At 48.6% G+C, this 21288-nt stretch overlaps 1 protein-coding gene across 1 annotated transcript in view; it reads right to left on the reverse strand.

The window, feature by feature from the left end:
* The window catches only part of ascc3 (activating signal cointegrator 1 complex subunit 3), a 52739-nt gene extending 33438 nt beyond the window's left edge, over positions 1–19301 (reverse strand). The window contains exons 1-11 of the mRNA XM_040008488.1: positions 18778–19301; positions 18612–18683; positions 17461–17595; positions 5732–5923; positions 5191–5415; positions 4777–4896; positions 3858–4022; positions 3235–3321; positions 2930–3106; positions 1732–1957; positions 1264–1418 (exon numbers count right to left, since the gene is read on the reverse strand). Of these exons, the coding sequence (XP_039864422.1) occupies positions 1264–1418; positions 1732–1957; positions 2930–3106; positions 3235–3321; positions 3858–4022; positions 4777–4896; positions 5191–5415; positions 5732–5923; positions 17461–17595; positions 18612–18683; positions 18778–18936 (1713 nt within the window). The 5' untranslated portion in view covers positions 18937–19301. The remainder of the gene's footprint in view (positions 1–1263; positions 1419–1731; positions 1958–2929; positions 3107–3234; positions 3322–3857; positions 4023–4776; positions 4897–5190; positions 5416–5731; positions 5924–17460; positions 17596–18611; positions 18684–18777) is intronic.
* Between the last annotated feature and the right edge of the window lie 1987 nt (positions 19302–21288).

A 21288-nucleotide genomic window follows, 5' to 3' on the forward strand; every position in this document is an offset into this window, starting at 1 on the left:
GGCTGGCTCTCAGGGACAGATGGAGATTCCCTGGCTGGGAGAACAAGGTAGGTGGGGTGCTCTTCTTTGGGCCAGTGTGGAAATATGAATGTCTGTGAGTAGTTTTGGTATGTATCTGGTGCCCGAGCACAGGAGGAGAACGAACATATGGACAGCCCAGCTCTCCCTGGACTCCTCATTCTTCTGTGCTCAGTAGGAGGGAGCGTCCATCGGCCTTAATGTCCGCACGTCTCTGAGCAAACTGCCCCGATGCATGCATCAGTATGTGACACCATAATGTGTTTAAACGCATAATTAAAGGGGTGGATTGTGATATGTTCACAGCAGAAGCCACGATGTAAACTGAGGAGGGGGAACTTTGGGAGAGGGCTCTGGAAAAGGGCTGGAGCCTTTGTTATTCCAGAGTGTCCCGTGGTGTGAGGCGCTGTGTGGGGACGAGTCCCTGATTGTTCAGAACAGCCAGGCTCCTTTCAGTCTCTGGGTCTTGGAAGCGGCGCTGCCCGCAGACGAGTTCAGAGGGGAGGAGCCTTTGCTGCTGCAGCTCCTAACATGTGACACCGGCGCCTCCTCTGGCTGGTCACCTCCTGTTGATTTCATTTTTGTTGTTTTCTGTCTTTTTCATTTGAATCTGTCTTGATGTCTTTGCTGTGCAGCACGTTGGTCCATTGTGGTTGTTCTAAAGTCCCTTACAAATAAGGTTGCTATGGTAATGGGCGGCTGGGCTCAGGCTTACAGACAGGGCGATGAGCTCGGAGTAGAGCGCCTGCATGCGGTTCGGGGATGTTTCCTTGGCACATCCCTTTGGAGGTTTTCTGGGTAGGACTAACTGGGCGGTGACCCAGGACATGTCATCTGGCCTGGGGACACTGTGGGATCCCCCAGGAGGAACTGGAAAGTGGGGAGAGGGCGTCTTTCCTCATGTGGTGCATTTCCATTGTAACACCTCTCTGACCTGTCTTCCCCATGTGATGTTTGTGTCATGCATGTGTGGTCGGAGGGTAACTTCCCTCGGGATGAATAAAGTATGATCAATCAATCAATCTGGAATGTCCTGCTTAGCGTTCTGTTCCTTTGGGTCACCTGAGGCGATGGATGAAAGGACGGACGGAGACTTGAACTGTAAATATGGCACAGCAGATCAAAGGTTGGTCTAACCCTGACATCTGCCCCTCACACTCAGGTCAGCTGTAAAACATTTGTCCGTCTCTGGAAAATGCTGCACGGCGAACCATCCTGACTCAAGGATACGTAATCTGTCTGTACCTGGTCATTCCAGCGAAAATCAGGCGTGACGATGAGACGAACACGCAGCACGGTGCGTGTGATTGGCTGGATGGTGGCCTCCATTGAGATCGAGGGGATCTGGTGGACACACTGTTTGACCGTTAACCCGATGTTGACGTGGTGCAGCATGTGACCTGGAAAAAGTACACCTGGCATTAAGGTGTTTATTAAAACCAGTGTGCGTGAACTTTCTGTTGATCAGCAAAAGCTAATATTTAAATATTAGCACTAGTCTGAGCTTCTTCCACTCAAAACACTTTTCTCTTCTTTAAAGCTGCAGTTAATAAAAACAGTATGATCCCGTCAGGACAGACACACGGATGCACCGGCACGATTTACTGTGGTTTCAATAAACAAGGCAAAGTCGAACAAAGTGCGGCGATGCCAGTGTTGCACAGCAGTGCTGTGAAAGGCCTCTGCAGCACAGAAACACTGGGCTGCACTCACCAATGTCATCCTTCCTCATCTCCTTCAGTTTGTCCACAGTCAGCTTCTTCTCCTCCAAGCGGTTCAGCACGACGGGGCTCAGGTTGGGGAACTGCCGGAGGGGGTGGGCAGAGTCCCACAGCCGCTTGTCGATCACCTTGCACAGGGTGAGCAGTCGACGGGTCATAAGCGGCCAGCGCTTCCTCAAAGCGATCTCAAACAAGGCCCTCACGATCCGAGCGGCGTTCTGTGGGCGACAGTGGGAAAAACATCAGCCAGAGGTTCCACACTACACGGAGCAGCTGGTGGGCACATCGCTCAGCATCGTTCACCACGTGTGACGAAGAGCAGACGTGCAGCACCCAGAGGTCACATGGTAGTGTTGCTCGCTGTGATTTAGTCAGCTGATAATGTCATGTGACCATGTGGTACAGGACATGCAGTGTGGTGGGCCTGTGTTTAAGAGCAGGTGGACACAGGAAGGCCTGCACCTTCCTGTCAACAGTCAAACTACTGATTTAATAACAAATATTATAATAAATGTTTTTTGTCTTTTCAGTTCTGAAGTGAAAAGGTCGTTTTAATAAACACTGGGATCATATGTACTGACACGTATGCAGGTGTTGTTCTCGAGCAGAGTGGCACGTGCACGCTCTTTGTAGTTTCACAGCCCCGTCGACTCGTGCAGTCAAACCTCCACCCCAGCACCACTCATGAGTGTTTTACACAGTTTGCTCACTGACCAGGGGGGGACAAGTCAAAGTCACATGATCAGTGCTCAGCTGTCCATCGCATGTCAACAGGAAATGAGCTACTGTAGTTTTAGAGCGAGGCTTGTGTGCAGTCATCAGCACCAACATCCTCTGATGTCATTCTAATCATTTCATTTTCAATCAGTCTTCAGGTTTTTTATTTTTCCACCTGCTTCCTTTGGCCCCGCCTCTTTTTGTTCCCATTAAAATCCCAAAAATCGACAGTGATTTAAAATCGTTGAGTTAGTGTGGCAGCAAACACCACAGCATGGGTCTGACTGTGTGCGTATAACAGACGGGTGAATGCAACGCCAGCGCCCTGCAGCACCTCGCCCTGCAGCACCTCGCCCTGCAGCACCTCGCCCTGCAGCACCTCGCCCTGCAGCACCTCGCCCTGCAGCACCTCGCCCTGCAGCACCTCGCCCTGCAGCACCTCGCCCTGCAGCACCTCGCCCTGCTGTCCTCACCTGTGCAACATAGGACAGGTCCGAGATGAGCGAGAAGCTGTCCACTTCTCCTCGGACGATGTACGTCTGCAGCAGGATGTTGACCTTGCCGTAGCCGTTCTCCACACCTCCTGCAGCTGGAAGCTGACAGTAGTTACACAGCATCTGCTCCAGCTCCTCCATCTCCTCCTCTCGAACCTGGCGACACACAGCAACACACCGAGCTGGATTATATGAGCTGTGCTCAGTTGTGACAGAGCTTTTTATTGGATGAACACAAACTGTGCTATTTGATAACTACATACGTTCTGACGGCCACAGCTCACCTTAAGTTGTTCAAACTCCTCAGCTTTGGAGACGATCCTGAGGATGTCGGCTTCTGTTCCCTGAGGGTTGAAATGCTCATTGAACGTCTTCACATGTGGAGGAAAGAGAAACGTTGGTGATTATTGGCTCAACCAGAGCGTGTACTGTGCTCACAGGAACTGTAAACTGCTGATGAGAAGCTCCTGGCAGCTGTGCTTCATCCAGCTGCTGCAGCCTGTGTGAAGGACACTATGAATGGTTGTGATGCACTCGTGTGTCGAATAGTTGGAACGTGTTTGGACAGAAGCACTGAGAGCGGCTCGAAACGTGACACTTTCTGTTATCATGGCTCCATGCTGCTCTGCAGCCTGCAGGTTCTCACCTGGATGCACTCAAACACATGTACTAGAAAAACAGCTCATCTATAAGTGACGCTTTCATCAACAGATCCAGCAGGATGAAGTTTAATGCTGATGAGTGCTAGCTGTGCATAAATGCATGGCCTAACACAGCCGCCCAGTACGAGTGTGTCCAACCCAACAGCACTGCTGTGTGTGAGTGTGTGTGTGTGTCTGAGTGTGTGCGATGCTCCATGGACCTCTGCAGTGAACAGAGTGAACATGTGGGCGTGTGCGGCGTTTACCTCTATGGTGTTATATTTGATGTAGAAGTGGCTCGCAGTCCTGCCCAGGTCTGTGGAGGCGAAGTAGCCGGTGCGCTCGTCGAAGCGGATCATCCTGGCCTTATCCAGCTTCCTGCCCGACTCCACCACCAGATCCTTCCTGTACAGCTCCAAAGCTGGATCCATCTGAGCTCCCGCAGCACGAGAAAGACGTCAGTAACACAACAACTTTGTTTTTCTCTTGTGTTTTCAATACATTTAAATCACAACGTTCATTTTTAGTTCAGTTATGACCTGGTCTAACATTTCATACAGCATGTGCTAAGAACCTTGCTGTCACTTCTGAGCAAAGTCTGAATCTCTGAAGTCCTCCAAGAAACCCTGCAGAAACCAACCTTCTACTTTTACACTCGAGCTTTCTTCTCTCCTTCCTCGTGTCGGTGCAGCTGCACAGCCAAAGCTGACATGTTTTTAAGTTCCCTTCATGGGCTGCCAGTGCAATCCCCACAGAAAGCTCCACACCTACAGGCCCCTGCACACACGTCACAGTTACAGCCTCCCTCGGCTCGTCAGCTGAACGTGTGCGCAGGTGTGTGTCGGACACTGATCTTTGATGTAACACAAATAAAAGTATTATTATTGTTCTATTCCTCATTTGGGTGTTTTGTCTTTGCCCCTTCTGGCTGCTGTGGTCCAATCAGCGACCAGCTTTAGGGGGAAGCACTTTTCCACACAGGGCCGTGTAGGTCTGGATTTGGCTCCCACCAAATGAACGCCTTCATTTAGAAACTTTGTGTTACGTGTATCTGTATATCTACATGTGTTTGATGATCCGAAACACTTAAGTGAGACAAACATATAAAAAAAGCACTTTTCCACACCAGTGTACGTCCCCGCCCTCCCCCGGGGACGGCCCCGCCCTCCGGGGATCTGGACCAACCTGAGAGGCTTTGTGGTTGATGCCGTACGCCAGCGGGTTGGCCCTCATGCGAACATAAAGGTAGGTGTAGCTGAGCCACTTCACAGCCTCCTCCACGTTGGTGACCGTTCCCAGAGCAATCTGTAGCAGGAGAGAGAACAGCGGCTCACAGACCTCTGTCGCCATCTAATGGACACTACCTGAAAGCACAGCTGCTCCTCTCTACTCTGCCCAGCAACACGTGCTATTAATCCTTTTCTTAAAGTTGTAAAACAGCTTCACAGATTTGAAGACAGCTTGTTTCAAACACTATGACCTGAGTCCATGTTAAATGTTAGCTATGTGCTATCCTGGCTGTCTGCATGTCATCGCTGCCCTGTTCGGACTGTGGAAGCTAAACTTTGCTCAAAGTGAAGCAGAAGGAAACTGCGTTACCTCAGCGTTGAGGTTATCGGCCAGGCTGTCCAGGAACCGACTCTCTATGGCGTTCTGCTGGGTGAGCAGGGTCAGGTAATGGCTCAGCTTGTCGTGGGTGGTGATGATGGTTCCCTCACCATACTTATCAAACTGCGGACGACCTGCTCTTCCAAAAATCTGCATGACGTCCAGGATGCCCAGATCCACCACGGCGCCGCGCTTGGCATCGTAAATTTGGGTACCCTGCATCAGAGCAGAGACAGGTGTGTGAGTGCAGGCGGGGAGCGCTCAGAGTAACCGAGTGAATCTTTACAGCATCTCAGCATTCTGAGACTAAAACAACAAATAAAACCACGTTAAACTTCAGTGCATGGTCTCACAAGCTGACTGCAGATACGTGAGGCTTTTACAGGAATAACGTTCACATTTGTGAGACGCTTAAAGTTACAGAGCCAATTAAAAGCCCTCAACTACTGACTTCAGATGAAATGTGCAAAGTAAAGGACGCTCTGAGCTCCCTCAGGGTAGCAGGCACAAACACATTAAATCCATGAAGGACCTTGATGATGACAGCGTGAGCCGGCAGGTTCACTCCCCAGGCCAAGGTGGCGGTACAGACCAGGACCTTGAGGTGGCCTCTGGAGAACATGCTCTCCATCAGGCTGCGGTCAGAGCGCAGCATGCCAGCGTGGTGGATGCCAAAACCTTCAGGAAACATTTCTTTCATCTGCTTGTTCCTGGAGCGCTGGATCTGAAAGAGACGGTCAAAGAAGGAGTTTCAGAAGGAGTGGAGGCGAGTCTCAGACTCTCAGCTGTAAGTGTTCACACAAAACAGCAGCAGCAGTCGGGAATCAAACATTTCCTGTACAGTACATGCAGTAATCAGCCACTGCCAGCCTACTACAGCAGAGTGTAATACATGCACACGGCTGTAGGCCTGCTGCACACTCCAGCAGCATCTGCAGCTCACAGCACATGCACACAGAGTGAGATGTGTGCTGTGACTGACAGCAGCCCTGTGACCCGGCCGGCCACCGGGGGAGTCCTCATCACAAGGCTTTATCTCTCTCTCTGGGCATCTAAATGGAGGTCAGCGCCCAGCAGGCTGCTGCGCGGCAAAGAGAAATCCCATTACTGCCAGCAGCTGTCTGCCTCACACACTCCACGAGTGTTTGGATTGCAGTGATTGTCTGCATTTGTATGCAAACCCTGTGGATACAAGCTGGAGGCTGACTGTGCAGGTAAAATGTCACAGAGGCAAAGCCAAAAACATTTGTTGGTTAGCCTCGGTGACTGATGATTTGTACCACAAGTTACTGCCAGCTTTCACTTGGTCTGTTCAGAATACTGCAGTTTTAATCACACGGCTCTTTTCTTTTTCAGTCTCTTCTCGTCTTATTATTATGCTTCAGTGCGTTACTTATTCTGCATGTGGCGCCAAATCACAACCAGAGTCGCCTGAAGGCGGCGAGTCCCAGGGAAAGAAGCAGACGTCTCCATACTGGAGAACAGCTGTCTGACATGTCCCCAAACCGGAGACACTGGAGACGGTTACTCACCCACAGTGACTGAGGAGGTAACGTCTGTGTTGAACACAGATGTCATCTCTGTGATACCCAGTGAGACATCAGTTTAAATTGTAACTTCTCTTGATCCTCTTAATTTCTCAGGTTGTTTTTCTCGCTGCTCGTCTCTCTGTACGCTGCACTTTGACTTTGAGTAATGGTTCGAGTCCTGCTGTGAAACCTCGACAGCATCTTGACTTGAAAGCGGAGGATCTGAGGTCACGCACATCCTCAGTCATGCTCTGTAAATGACATCATCATGAATAAAAGCATTTGTATAGCGCTTTACTCAGTCACTAAGGACCCCAAAGCGCTTCACACTACATTCAGTCATTCACACACACATGCACACACTGGTGATGGCAGCTACATGTAGCCACAGCTGCCCTGGGGCGCACTGACAGAGGCGAGGCTGCCGGACACTGGCGCCACCGGGCCCTCTGACCACCACCAGTAGGCAAACATGGGGTTAGTATCTTGCCCAAGGATATTTGGCATGCAGCCAGGAGGCAGCCTGGGATCGAACCACTGACCACCGAGTGAGCAGTAAGGCCACGCAGGCGTGTGTTTTACAGCCAGTGGCATTTCCCAGTGTGGCCATTAACAAGAGTGCACGTTTAAAAACTGCCACACTGGTTTCAGTTTTCAAACCCTTCCATTCGGTGTGAACGCAGTCATGATGCTTTTGTAACTGCACGCGCTCTGATGTGCTGGAAGAACCAAGCTCTGTATAAACACTGTGACCAGAGTGGAAGTGGGAGCTGAGGAAGACTTAGAGGAAGGCTGTGATGCTGTTGGTCTCTGTGATTGTGCTCTCACACACAGACACACAACACTGATCTCAGAACAGCTGTTTGTAATGATCCACACAAAGCTCTGTGTGGTACAGACTGACACACTGGTCTGCAGACGGATCACAGACGTTCCTGAGACACACTCTCACTTCCTCCACACACGCTCTCACTTCCTCCACACACGCTCTCACTTCCTGCACACACGCTCTCACTTCCTCCACACGCTCTCACTTCCTCCACACGCTCTCACTTCCTGCACACACACTCTCACTTCCTGCACACACGCTCTCACTTCCTCCACACGCTCTCACTTCCTCCACACACACTCTCACTTCCTGCACACACACTCTCACTTCCTCCACACACACTCTCACTTCCTGCACACACGCTCTCACTTCCTCCACACACACTCTCACTTCCTGCACACACGCTCTCACTTCCTGCACACACGCTCTCACTTCCTGCACACACACTCTCACTTCCTGCACACACACTCTCACTTCCTCCACACGCTCTCACTTCCTCCACACACACTCTCACTTCCTGCACACACGCTCTCACTTCCTGCACACACACTCTCACTTCCTCCACATGCTCTCACTTCCTCCACACACTCTCACTTCCTCCACACGCTCTCACTTCCTCCACACACGCTCTCACTTCCTCCACACGCTCTCACTTCCTCCACACGCTCTCACTTCCTGCACACACGCTCTCACTTCCTGCACACACGCTCTCACTTCCTGCACACACGCTCTCACTTCCTCCACACGCTCTCACTTCCTCCACACACGCTCTCACTTCCTGCACACGCTCTCACTTCCTCCACACACACTCTCACTTCCTGCACACACGCTCTCACTTCCTCCACACACACTCTCACTTCCTGCACACACACTCTCACTTCCTCCACACACTCTCACTTCCTCCACACGCTCTCACTTCCTCCACACACGCTCTCACTTCCTGCACACACGCTCTCACTTCCTCCACACACACTCTCACTTCCTGCACACACACTCTCACTTCCTGCACACACTCTCACTTCCTCCACACACTCTCACTTCCTGCACACACGCTCTCACTTCCTGCACACACGCTCTCACTTCCTGCACACACGCTCTCACTTCCTCCACACACACTCTCACTTCCTCCACACGCTCTCACTTCCTGCACACACACTCTCACTTCCTGCACACACGCTCTCACTTCCTGCACACACGCTCTCACTTCCTCCACACACACTCTCACTTCCTCCACACGCTCTCACTTCCTGCACACACACTCTCACTTCCTGCACACACACTCTCACTTCCTCCACACACTCTCACTTCCTCCACACGCTCTCACTTCCTCCACACACGCTCTCACTTCCTGCACACACGCTCTCACTTCCTCCACACACGCTCTCACTTCCTCCACACACACTCTCACTTCCTCCACACGCTCTCACTTCCTGCACACACACTCTCACTTCCTCCACACACTCTCACTTCCTCCACACACTCTCACTTCCTCCACACACTCTCACTTCCTGCACACACGCTCTCACTTCCTCCACACACTCTCACTTCCTCCACACACTCTCACTTCCTGCACACACACTCTCACTTCCTGCACACACACTCTCACTTCCTCCACACACTCTCACTTCCTCCACACACTCTCACTTCCTGCACACACGCTCTCACTTCCTGCACACACGCTCTCACTTCCTCCACACACACTCTCACTTCCTCCACACGCTCTCACTTCCTGCACACACACTCTCACTTCCTGCACACACGCTCTCACTTCCTGCACACACACTGAAACATGTTCCTGGTTTCTTTCAAGCAGGTCAAGATGGCGACTCACAGAACCTCCGATCCACTCTGAAATTATTCATGACAGGAGCTTTTCAGCACGTTTGGACGTCCCTGTGTGTCAAACTTGTGCGTCCACAGCTGAGTGCGGACATTCAGCTGTGTGGTCAGAAGTCACAGCAACACAACCGGTTTCATGGAAACACACTGTTGTGCGTCCTTCACACTCCCTCTCTGCCTGAGTCACCCACACCAACATCACACAGCAGTGACACAACCACACACTGAGGGATCAGTGGGTCTGTCAGTGCTCGTCCAGGGTCAGTGTCATCACGCCTCCTTTGAAAAATGCTCACTACAAATAAATACGATTGTTTTTCTGAGTAATCACACTTCATCATATGTTGTTCCCTCTGAGTGCGGCGCTCCTGTCTCATGTGACACGAGGCCCCACTGAGCGTCTTGATGCTTCTCCACCATTCACAGAGTTCACAGGGGAGTGGCTGCAATCACAGCATTGTGACATGGTGACAGGTGGACCCTCAGGCCCCCTCCTCCATTCAGATGGTCTTTCCCTCCTTGGCTCCGCCCTCAAACCAGCGTTCCTCCCTGTCCAGGATGTTACATCCTCATCCTTGAAGTGTCCACTGGCCTGCAGGTGTGAACAGAGGCTCTGCTGTGTTGGGCCGTCCGCTCACTGAGCAGTTGCTAAATATGAAAGCCGTATGAATCACATGATATAGATTTCACAGTGCAGCGTTTCTCATTCAATTAAACTTTATTCGTACAGTTGCCTCGAGCTGCTTCATACTGTCAGTAGCTACAATAATACAGAGAAGGGAAGAAGACAGTGGTCCGGGTGTGAAGCTGCACTGGAGAACTGGTCCATGTGCACAACAAGGACTACTGTGGCTACCTTCAGTTCAAGAAGGTGGAGCTGTCCGTCTACAAGACGACCAACTGATTATTGATTATTTATCGCCACAAAGGGGATATATTTGTATTATTTAGTTAGAAAACTGAGTGCATGTAAATCTGAGGGAACTGCAGGCGTCCGGCACGTCGGGGAGGTTTGGGCTCAATCAGTCCTTTCAACCCAAACAAACAAACTAATATATAAATGCATTAATAAATCACAGCATCTCTTTTAAAACCAGTGAAGCAGAAACATGAAGCTTCTCTCCCGAGGTTTCTCTGACAGCGTGCGGTGGAGTCTTCAGGGTAAGGCTGTGCACTTTCCCGGGGAAGCAGGTAATTGAAATGCTGTGGCTGAGGCTTCTTTTTGAGGTGTCAGAGTGTGTTACAGACATGCTTCCAGCCTCTAATCTAAGGTGAGTTAGTGCTGACGTCTGCTGTGCCATGACTATATTTGAGATGGCAGTGACCTAAGCTCCTGATCAGCTTCCATTAGGCCTGCCGCTGGCTGCAGCTCCTGCTGCACAGCTCCGTCGGTACACAGACAGCAAGCTGCCAGCTCCGCTCACCGTCTCTCACGCCCATGGAGAGAACATCAGCTTACACCACAGCTAAACTAAATTACCCCAAAATTCAAAGACTGCCTACGTCTAAGTGAAACGGGTTTCAAATTTGTGACAATCCAACTGAGCTCTGCACATCCCTGGTGCTTTGAGTGGTAGCGCACAGTGCTGAAGCCTTGTTAGACGTGGTAGAAACAGGATGCAGCACACTCCAGCTTCAAAGCTGAGATTTCAAATATCACTGTGAAAATGTGACAAATGACACTTGTGATCTGTGGTGAATGTGCTCTCCCACAGCCCGCTGCTATCACGCTCTATCTTTGCTGTATTGAGCCATGATGGCTAATTGTGGATTTAGTGGCCGTTGATGGCCATGTTTGGTGCTGCAGAGGATACGTCTCCACTCCTCCACACTTCACCTGTCTGCCTGCTGCTGTAGCTCCAGAGAGAAGAAGCACAGTTTATCCAGTTTGCCATATCGTTCAGCTGTTGATCAATACAGGAAGTACTACAGCTGCTTCATACTTCACTCTATGAGTAGACAGTAAATATGTACCAATGAAGTCAGTGCTATCTAATGAGTAAAGCAATAATCCACTTGGTCAGACAGTTGAAGGTGTCAGTGATAGAAACGTGTTTGCTGTCTGAGGCAGCGTTCATAAAAGCCTCCGTGGTTATCACGGTGTCTGTGGTCACATGGCACAGCATCACGGCCAGCAGTGACCTCATCGTCGTACCGGGATACTCACTGTTGTCACACTTTCACCACCCGACGTGCTCATCAGCACATGCTGTACGTGAGATGTTACCCAATGCTGTTCAGCAGCAGGACGAGTGATCGGGCTCTGCTGGAGTTATCAGAGATCTCTGTGAGAGTTCTTAAATCTTTAAACTTCCCTCACCACCATCTGCTGTAAGCACGCAGAAACATGACAGGCGTGCGAAATAAGGATTTAATTGGCTGCAACGTCTAGAACAATACGAGAGAAACAGCCCAGCTGGGACTGGTTTCCAGTAAAACTGGGTCCTGTAAGTGATGTTAAGAGCATTTCCTCTGATGCTCCTTACTGCTATCAGCTCCTCTCACAGCACAGCCCACGTACAGTCACAGTTTGGGCGATGACCAGTTAAACGTTTCAGTCAGGTAATGCAGCGCTGCGTCAGAGTCTGCCCTCATGGCAGCTGCCGCCTCACTCATGAGAACAATCATGGATGGGTCCGCTCAAAGCTGACCCCACAGAAGGAGCTGCTTACTGACCTACAGGTTACCACAGCCTCCAGAAACACCATTACTAACACAGTGTGCTGTAATGGTTTGGAGGTTTGCAGTGCTCACAAGCTGCCCCTGATCCAGGAGGCACACGGTCAGGGCTCGGCAGAAGGCGATGATGTGATGATGATGATGTTTGGGGGAAGAGAAAATCCCAGTGTCCCCACAGTCAAGCACAGAGGTGCTTGATGCTGACTTCACTGGATGAGGGGGCAACAACAGGGCCACGTATGACATCCTGGACACGAACCTTCAGCCAGAACCCTGAAGATCTGTGGTGGATGCATCAGCATGATAAGGACCAAGACACAAAGAAGTAGCTGAGGAAGAGTCAGGGAGCATCCCGGCCAGCCTACATCCACCTCTGGCACCTGAAGCTTCAAGGTGCCAGAGGTGGATGTAGAGGAACGCTCTCCTGAGATGTGAGCAGGGCTGATGACCTGCTACAGGAAACATCTCACCACTATGCTCGCCCACAAGGCTACTAGTTGCACCGAGTGGTGTTTTGCTTGGTGATCGAATACTCATTTCACTGCATGACGTGAAAATGTGCCTCTGTGTGCTGCGGCTGATGCTCTCTCCGTTAAAATGAAACTACAGACACTGTTAGTGAGTCACGTCCATCAGGGGTTAACCCCCCCAGGCCACGGGTTTCAACACTGCTGAAAAATAAATGTTGCTTGAAGACAAATATGATCCTGGTCCTTTGTTCCTGAACATTGGAGGTGGCACAGCAAAACAGCGAACACTCCAGTCAGCTGTTTAAATGCTGATGAAGAAGCAATTAAACAGGAAAACGGACTTGCTATGCAGTGCCATGATAGCATGCAAGGCTGCTCCCTCAGGCTATGAGACTGCAGATGAGCTGCAAACAGAGGAGGCGTTTGCAGAAGCACTGCTGGACAAAGCTGCCTTTGTTTTTAAGGCTGCTGTTTCCGTGCTGTCAGTCCACGGTGTCACTCCTGCTTCCAGCAGCGTTTCAGGTGCGGCTCTTTGTTGTTGATCACTGCAGTGGGTAACTGGTTGGGCACAGTGACAGGCTGTCACAGATCTGTCACTACGAAAGCAGCAGCAGTGGACTCGACTTGTAAAAATAGCACCAAATGAAAGAAAATGGAGACATTAATGAGCACAGTCGGGTGTTGCTGTAGAGTCCCTGGAGGCTTCGCACTCAGAGGCGTGAGTGTGTCTGCATCTGTGTATGTTGTCAAACACAGTGACAGGGAAGCAGCACATCTGAAGGCCGGAGAAGAGCTTCAAAGAGAAGCCGATACACTCGTTCGCTGTTCTCTAGCAGTGATCTGGTCCCTCAGTTCATGTGAATGTATGCTTTGACAAACACTGCTCCGGCATGCCGAGCTGGCCACTGTTGGCCACAGTGTGAAAGGGGTGTTACGCCCCCGCTGTGTCAGAAAACACGACGGGTCTGTAGAATAAGTGTAATGGACTCACGGGGCCACTAGGTGGCTCTTATCCTCCATAACAACTCTGCTTCCCTTTGAAAGCAGCCACACGGTTTCATGTCTCACAGCTGGATTCCTACCACGGGGTGGGGGCGCAGAGGGGGGGGCAGGGGAGAGAGTGCGGACTGTCAAAGTCGAGCAAATGAAAGTCAGAGAGGCTTTGACTCCTCTCAGGTGGGAGCTTCAGGTTTCCTGCACAGCTTATGCTGCAAACTCATTTATTTTCTATTCAAACATGTTTCTTCTAATCTGTGATTCATATACTTCAATTTATCAAGTGATGGATTTCAAAACTGATAACGTGGCAGCAACACTTCCTGCACAGCATAGTACTGTCTACAACACTGTATATTGTTACTGAAGAAGAGAACTGAGAGTCGATGAGCCTAATAACCCATCTGTAGATGATATTCTCCAAACTCTTCAGTAAACTGCAGGGTGACATGGTCCCTCATCATCCTCACTCACACTCTGCTACAGCACAACATCATTAATAAATGCACCTTTACCCATGTTTGAAATTCAGCTGTATCAGGAGACTTTGTGTCTATAAGTCAGAAATATTTCATGTTTATGCAGTAAAGCACGTTATCCCAGCATATCTCATGTTGTTATCATAAACATGGAGCCTTATCCAGAAACTCACCAGAATTATGAAAACATACAGACAGAATAAACTGTAGATATTGGTTACATTTTATTAGTCCGTCATTTATCCAGGTAAAAAATCTGACCTGGCATCATGGCAGCAAAAGTCAAAACGCACATTAGCCAGCAAGTGGAAACAGAGTTTGTGCTTTGTTTTAATTTGCCTCTATATCAGGACAATATCAGGAACAAAGTAACAGCTGGCTCCAAATATTTGTAACACATGAAGTGTATGCAAAAAAGCAACGTCTGAAAACTAATTAGGTTCACTACCAGGGGCGGATCTAGAGGGGGGCATGGGGTGGCATGTGCCACCCTAGCTTTGCATATGACAGTGTTGTTTATTAAAATAAGACAGCATTAACACTTTGAGCCTGGCTACATAACACTGAATATATTACATGCTTCTGATTGTGCCAGAGCACATTTGAATCAACACCAAGGGCATTTCAGACTTGACACAGGTGGTTGTTACGCTCTGTAAATGGACTGAAGGTGAGAGTGATTAACCCTCTGGGGTCCACGGACACGCCGCACCTCCAAATCACACTGATTTAAGCAGCAACAAGCTGCAGCCACACGGAGTCTCTGATTCATGAGTGTTGAAAGTTGGGACTTCAGAGGATATACAAGTTCTTAAATTTTATTGATAGGCCATTAAATCCAGAGCTATGATTAAAAATATATGTGAGCCATGCTTTTTTCTAAATACGTCACGTTTAGTGCAGAAGGACGGGTTTAAAAAGGACAGCGTGACAACAGTAAACACAGAAACAAACTTTTGTTTACTGGCACAAATAATTGGTGGTGCATCTCATTGTGACGCCTGATTGTTCTCTCACTTCAGTTATTGTAATATTTTTAAGTGGTTGTAGAAAATGTTAAAGATGCCGGATGTGCTGGCTGCATTTTTAGATAAATAGTTGTTTTATGAATTTATTGTTCATACGTTTTCAAATTTTACAGTTTATGTTTGCAATCCAAGTTATTAAAACAATTCACTGAACATGTCTGTGGGCTAAACTACTACCAGGATTTGATGTTTTTGTGTGATTTCAGATCAGTTGTGTTACTGCAGCATGACGATGAAACAATCAGTGTAGATTCACACTGAGCTGATGAAATGAGACCAAACAACATACAAAAAAGGAGCAACGATGTGCGGTCGAGCTCCCCAGAGGGTGAACCCAACACATCCTGAAAAATGAGGTTTACATTTCTGTTCAAGATTTCTGACATTTTGTGTAAATTTAAGCAACAATTTGATGTTTTCTAACAAAGTGAAACTTCAGTTATCCCTGTGTTTGTAAATAACCCCCCATGCTGTGCAGCTTTCTGCATTTGATACTTATTGGGCTCCACACATGTGCGTGTGTTACCTAACTTAGAGGTTTCATTATGGAAAATAATCCCGTTATAGAAACGTGTGTATACTGACTGCATTGAATCATTTGAACCACATGTAACACCTGCATATGTGTTTTTAATAAAAGGCAACGCCTGTAGATCCGGCCCTGTTCACTCCCAGCATCAGTGTGGATCGAACAGCTGACTCGCTGAAGCTCGAACAGGAGACACGAGTAAATGATCCTTTCTGAGGAGAGTTAAACGACGTCTCTTCAGGGAAGCTCTTCTTTATTTTAGTGAGACGATGGCACACCTCGTGTTTCAGAACATAGAACTGTAAAGCCAAGAATACACACACGATCCAACAGCATGGATCTAAAGTAGTTCTTTAAAAAGACTCTTCTCATTCGAGAGCACACCACACGTCCTGTGTAACTAGATTAGACTGTAGTGGCACATTCAGATATCGAGCTTGACTGACAGCCTCTCCAAACCCCAGATAAAGCCAATTAAATAATACAGACGGGAGACGGGAAAACAGAGCGACTTTTAAAGCTGGATAAATAAACGCTGATTATACGTCTGACCTTATAGGGGCTTTATTCACCACATATGCATATTGGAGATTAAAAAAAAACACCTATAAATATTAATGTGGGGCAATTTGCAGTGTGCAAATAAGCAGTGCATTATCTCTGTGTGGGCTTAGAGTCGAGTCAGCCCCGTGCCCCTTCCTTCAGCAGAGCAAGTCTGACTGACAAACACTCAAAGATGAACTAATGGAACGGATAATACTCATTATGTTGGGACACAGGCAAAACCATTTTCAGCTGGTGCACATAAAACTTCCTGCGTGCACAGAAACTAAAGGAACAGTTACACAATTGCTTTTTAAGTACTGCTTCAAAGACTAACCAGGCCACAGCGCATCGTTTCAGTCCCCCGACGTAATCTCTCGTCGCTATTTCCAGTTTTAGAAAGCATGAAAAGTGATCTGATTTGTATACATAACCCATTTAAATAGAAAGAAGATTAGAGACACATCAATCTTGGCTGAGCCCCGGGGAACAGAGGAAAAGGTTACTAAATTTATCACTCTGCCTTCCCAGGCAGGAGATTTAAATATGGGACTTGGCATCTGACTGACCGTCCTCGGAGGGAAAATATAGCTCCACCTCTGTGTACCCTCACAGCACAAAGACCATTAATTACACGCACGCACGCCATCGGTGTTCCACCCTCACGCCTGCGCTCGCACGCATTATGGTGTCAAAGCTAAACAGTGTTGAGGGAAAATGAAACCCGTGCTTCTCTATATTACCTCATGGTTGCCAGACGGCGTCCCACAGCCGGGCGTGTGGAGCCCCTGGTCTCTGTTGCAAACTGTTTGCATTATATTCATCTAACACACACGATGTGGTTTCCTGTCTGCAGGTTCAAAGTCTCTACCTGCCCTAAAGTCTGTAACCAAGTTTGTTAGAGAGCTAGTTGTCTCAGTGTTAGGGAACCGGACACACCCGATTACTGCATTAGGCTCTGGGCTCGTGTGCGAGCAGCGCACTAATCACTAATCAATCAACCAGTGAAACCTGCAGCTCTTTAATCATTCCTGGCAGTGTTGCTGCCTTTTCCTGTTTGTTCTCATGAAGTATTTGTCTTGGAATAAAATGAGGAATGTCACTTTTCTTCTCCAATTAGTCTGCAAAACATTCCTCCATAACGTGTGATGTGCTGCTCTGCAGGTTTGCCCCACTTGATCCTCCAGGCTGTGAAAATGCTGAATCTAAAAATACCTCATCACACACCCTGACAGCGCTGTGCTGCCTTTAATCAGCCACATGCATTCAACATTTCCTAGATGTATCTGAAGGTTCTCGCTGAACACGATCACATGAAACGATGTGTGGACACTTGTTACCTGTTTCTCACACTGGCCGTAGTCTGACCCTTGGTCTGGTTGAAAGAAACAAATCTCTCCACGGTTCTTCGCCATCTCGATGAGCCCCATGGCCGTCCTCACTGTGGCATTACGAGCATGGACAAACACCATCACCTGGGCACAAACACACGGCTTCAACACACCAGAATATTAACACAGCCCAGTGATACAGAGACGCTTTAGTAATCTCGCTGCACCGTTACAGCCACGCTGAGTTCAGCTCGAACAGAGCAGTGAGACACTCGGCGAGCCTGGGGGGGTCTTAAAGAAAATCACGTCAATTAATATATGTCACAGCCACTTCCTGACAATACATTACTGAGAGAAGAAGAAGGATCGCCGGCTGAGCAGTAAGACTGTAGCAGTGAAACCGTCCAACCACAAACACATGTGTGCAGCACGTTTCATGTTTTGGACAATCAAACCGGCTTACATGGTGTCAGAGACTACAGAAAAGTTCATATCAGCTTTGCCTCTGAGGGAAGCAATCAGACAAAGAGGGGGAAGCTCGGAAAACCGGAGCGTGTATGTGGGCTGCTTGGAAAAAAGATGCAGACAGGATAACAACAGTCCTCAATAGGCTGCTCAACTCCTGCAGCAGATGGAAGCTAAACGGTAAAGTCTGAATTCACAGCTCTCCTGTTCCCAACAGGCTGCAGAGTGGAAGCAGAATGAGTGGAGGGGGTGGGTGGATGGGGAAGGAGGGGGAGGTAAAACCGGGGGAGATAAGGACTTGAGAGAATTTAGATAACAGGTGTTCATTCCAAAAGGTCCACACAAAATATTTACTGCAGCACGGTTGCTATTCATGAAAAAGTTCAGGGAAATATTTGGGAGGAAAAGATTGTGGCGCTACACCAACATCACTCCACACGGGTGGTGTTAGGAAGCATGCATGCTGCTGAGCTTTAGGGCTAAAGCAACCAGGAAGTACATGCATGCAGAAAAAATGACTCTTCAACAGAGCGCGGGCACTGAAGAGCTGAGAAATGCTACAAATACAGGTTCAGACTGGATGCCTCAGGCGGAGCTCAGTCCGTGGGTTACACACAGTATAACACAGGCTCGATGAATCCTGTGTCCCCACCAAAGCCCACACACCTGGGTCAAACACAAAGAAAAGCCCTTACCTGGTGACCTGCCTTCACCTGTTCCAGAACTTTGTCATAACAAACCTCCTCCATGTCATGGATCTGCTGGATCTGAACAGGAAGCACAGTGAACAGGATACAATCACAGCTCTTTCTAAACATTACCAGTCCTATTTTTCTGTACATCCATCTTAAATGTTCGTACCTTGTTGTTGGTTTTGATGCCAACAAAGGTCTGTCCCAGAGGCACTGGTCTGAAGCGACCGTCGAAGAAGAAGAGACCAATATATGGGTTGACATGTAGGAAGGTGGCCACATCCAGATAGTTAGGCAGGGTAGCAGACAGTCCCAGAATCCTGATCATGCTCTGGGTGGACTCCACCTAAACCCAAAACCACATACTGTTGTAGTTAGACCAGAGTCCATCTCAGGGTTTAATCTAGGCACAAAGAAAGGTTAAAATAATACCAGTTTCACAGGTGCACGCCACCTTCTCATCTTTTCTGACTCATTTTCACTAGTTCTGAATTTGGCTAGAATCAGTGTGAGTGCTGATAGCATGAGGTGATACCTGGACCCTGCAGAGGATGCTCAGGCAGTCCAACAGCTGCAGGATGGCAGGAAGGTTTGTCTCCCAGTGTTACATTTATATTGTTGATTGTCATTTATGCTTAGAAATATTTACCGTAATTGTCGGGCTATAAGCCGCTACTTTTTGCACCAGCTTTGAACCCTGCGGCTTTTAGTCAGGTGCTTCTTTTCTATGGATTGTCCGTGATTTTTGTCATATCGTAAGACGATTTGTTTTGTTTGTTCCGCTGTTGTACGGCACTACGTTGCCTGGCGGAAGGATCGGGGTTCAAGAGTGGTATGTTAGTCACATGTCCGTCCGCCAGGCAACATAGTGCCGTACGAAGTGGCGCGAAATACAAACTTCAAAGTAGTGCTACGCGTTCAGCGGGAGGCCTGGATGATGAGCGGCGATAAACTTGCGAAAAGCAAGTTATGCTCAACTCCACCGGTGGAATCTGACAGCGTGGAAAAGTGTGAAAACATCCACGATCACCAACGGATTTCGAAGGGCTGGACTGCTGCATGATGGAGAGGAGGACACCGCCACGGCCCTTCTGAGGGTGTTCGACTCTGACACTGACAACGAGGATTTGTTTGGTTTTGAAAGTGACAACGAAGGAGAGAAGCTGAGAGTGGATGACGAAGCCATCCTGAGCCTGTTCGTTTCCGACACTGGAGAAGAGGACTTTGGTGGTTTTAGTGCGCAGGAAGAAGAGGAAGATGGTGAATGACTGACTTTTCTTCTTGTTAAAGCCGTGTCGCTGCACCTGAGCCTGAAAGGTAGGCCGAATCTATTTTTCTGGTGTGCTGTAGGTTATTGTTATGTACTACATTAGTTACTCATTTATGAAGCACAGTACATGTTTCGTACTTGTAATTACCGCTACTTGTACATATACCTAAAAAGTTATGCAAATATGTACCCGTAACTTGTTTTTCAAAATATTAATAAAAGGGGTGTGTCTCCAAACAGCCATCTCTTTCCTGACAATTCCCTTTGTGCATATTCTCTTACATATGATAAGTCAACATTGAAACACCTGCGGCTTTTAGTCAGGTGCAGCTAATGTATGTACAAAATAGGATTTTCCCCTGATTTTAGCTTGTGCGGCTAATATTCAGGTGCGCTTCGTAGTCCTGGAAATACGGTAACCATATATGCTTAGAGGTGTATAATCGATTGTGTAGTGATAGGATGTGAGATCTTTAGCAGTCTGCAAAGGCTTGGTGTGCATTCCAGAGTGTTCTGGCATTCACACCCACACCCTGGGAGCGTGGGAGAGGGCGTACCTTCTCTTATTGTTTTATGGCAGGATAAACGTGTCTATGTCTGTTTTAGTCTAAGTGCCTTTTGTTTAGATGAACTGTTGGACTTCCAAACCAGCAGGGTTAGGGAAGTCTTTATGGGGTCACACTCTGACCCCCCCCCACACACACACACACACACACTTACACAACGCACAGGCAAGGTACTCTTTGTGTGTATGTAGACGTCGTATGTTAATGAACCTATGCATATTCATGTAACCTCAATAAAAGAGCAGTGTTACGGGGGAGCGGACGAGAGCGACTGGGGTCAAGCGAAGGAACGGCGTTTGTCTGGTTCTCTCCCGTGCACGAGAAACATGAAGAACTTTGCCTACTCGTGTCTTGCTTTGCTGTGTAATTAAATTGTCCTTAACGTTCCAGCGACTAGGTTTATGCTACAAACCTATCACCCAGCACAGTCTCAAGAGCGTGGAGGAGAGTCCAAGAGACCGGTAGCTACTCTAGACAAGTCCCTGAAGCTATCAGCAGCTTATTGGAGACAGAGTGGACCTTTGGTAGCGTGTAGTGCCTGCGTGGCACTCAGCGGTGATGCTGGGCTGTCCGGGTTGTATCTCATGTGTCATGATGACACCCTACAACCCTACACTCAGCCTTCAACCAAATGATAAAAACTGATGGTCACTTGGTGCACCCTGAAGCCGTGTTTCAGGTCATCATCGGCATCCCAGAAAGAGATACTGACTGACCACGGCAGGTCGTTCATGTCTCGCACACTAAGAGACCCGTGTGAATGATTAAATGTGCTCGGCCCAGCGTCTACCACCCGCAGACTGACCGCTTGGTGAAGCAGCTGAACAAGGCTTTAAAGTCCATG

Source organism: Simochromis diagramma, unplaced genomic scaffold (genome assembly GCF_900408965.1).
Source record: "Simochromis diagramma unplaced genomic scaffold, fSimDia1.1 OVJJ01000313.1, whole genome shotgun sequence".
In the NCBI taxonomy this organism is placed as follows: Eukaryota; Metazoa; Chordata; class Actinopteri; order Cichliformes; family Cichlidae; genus Simochromis; species Simochromis diagramma.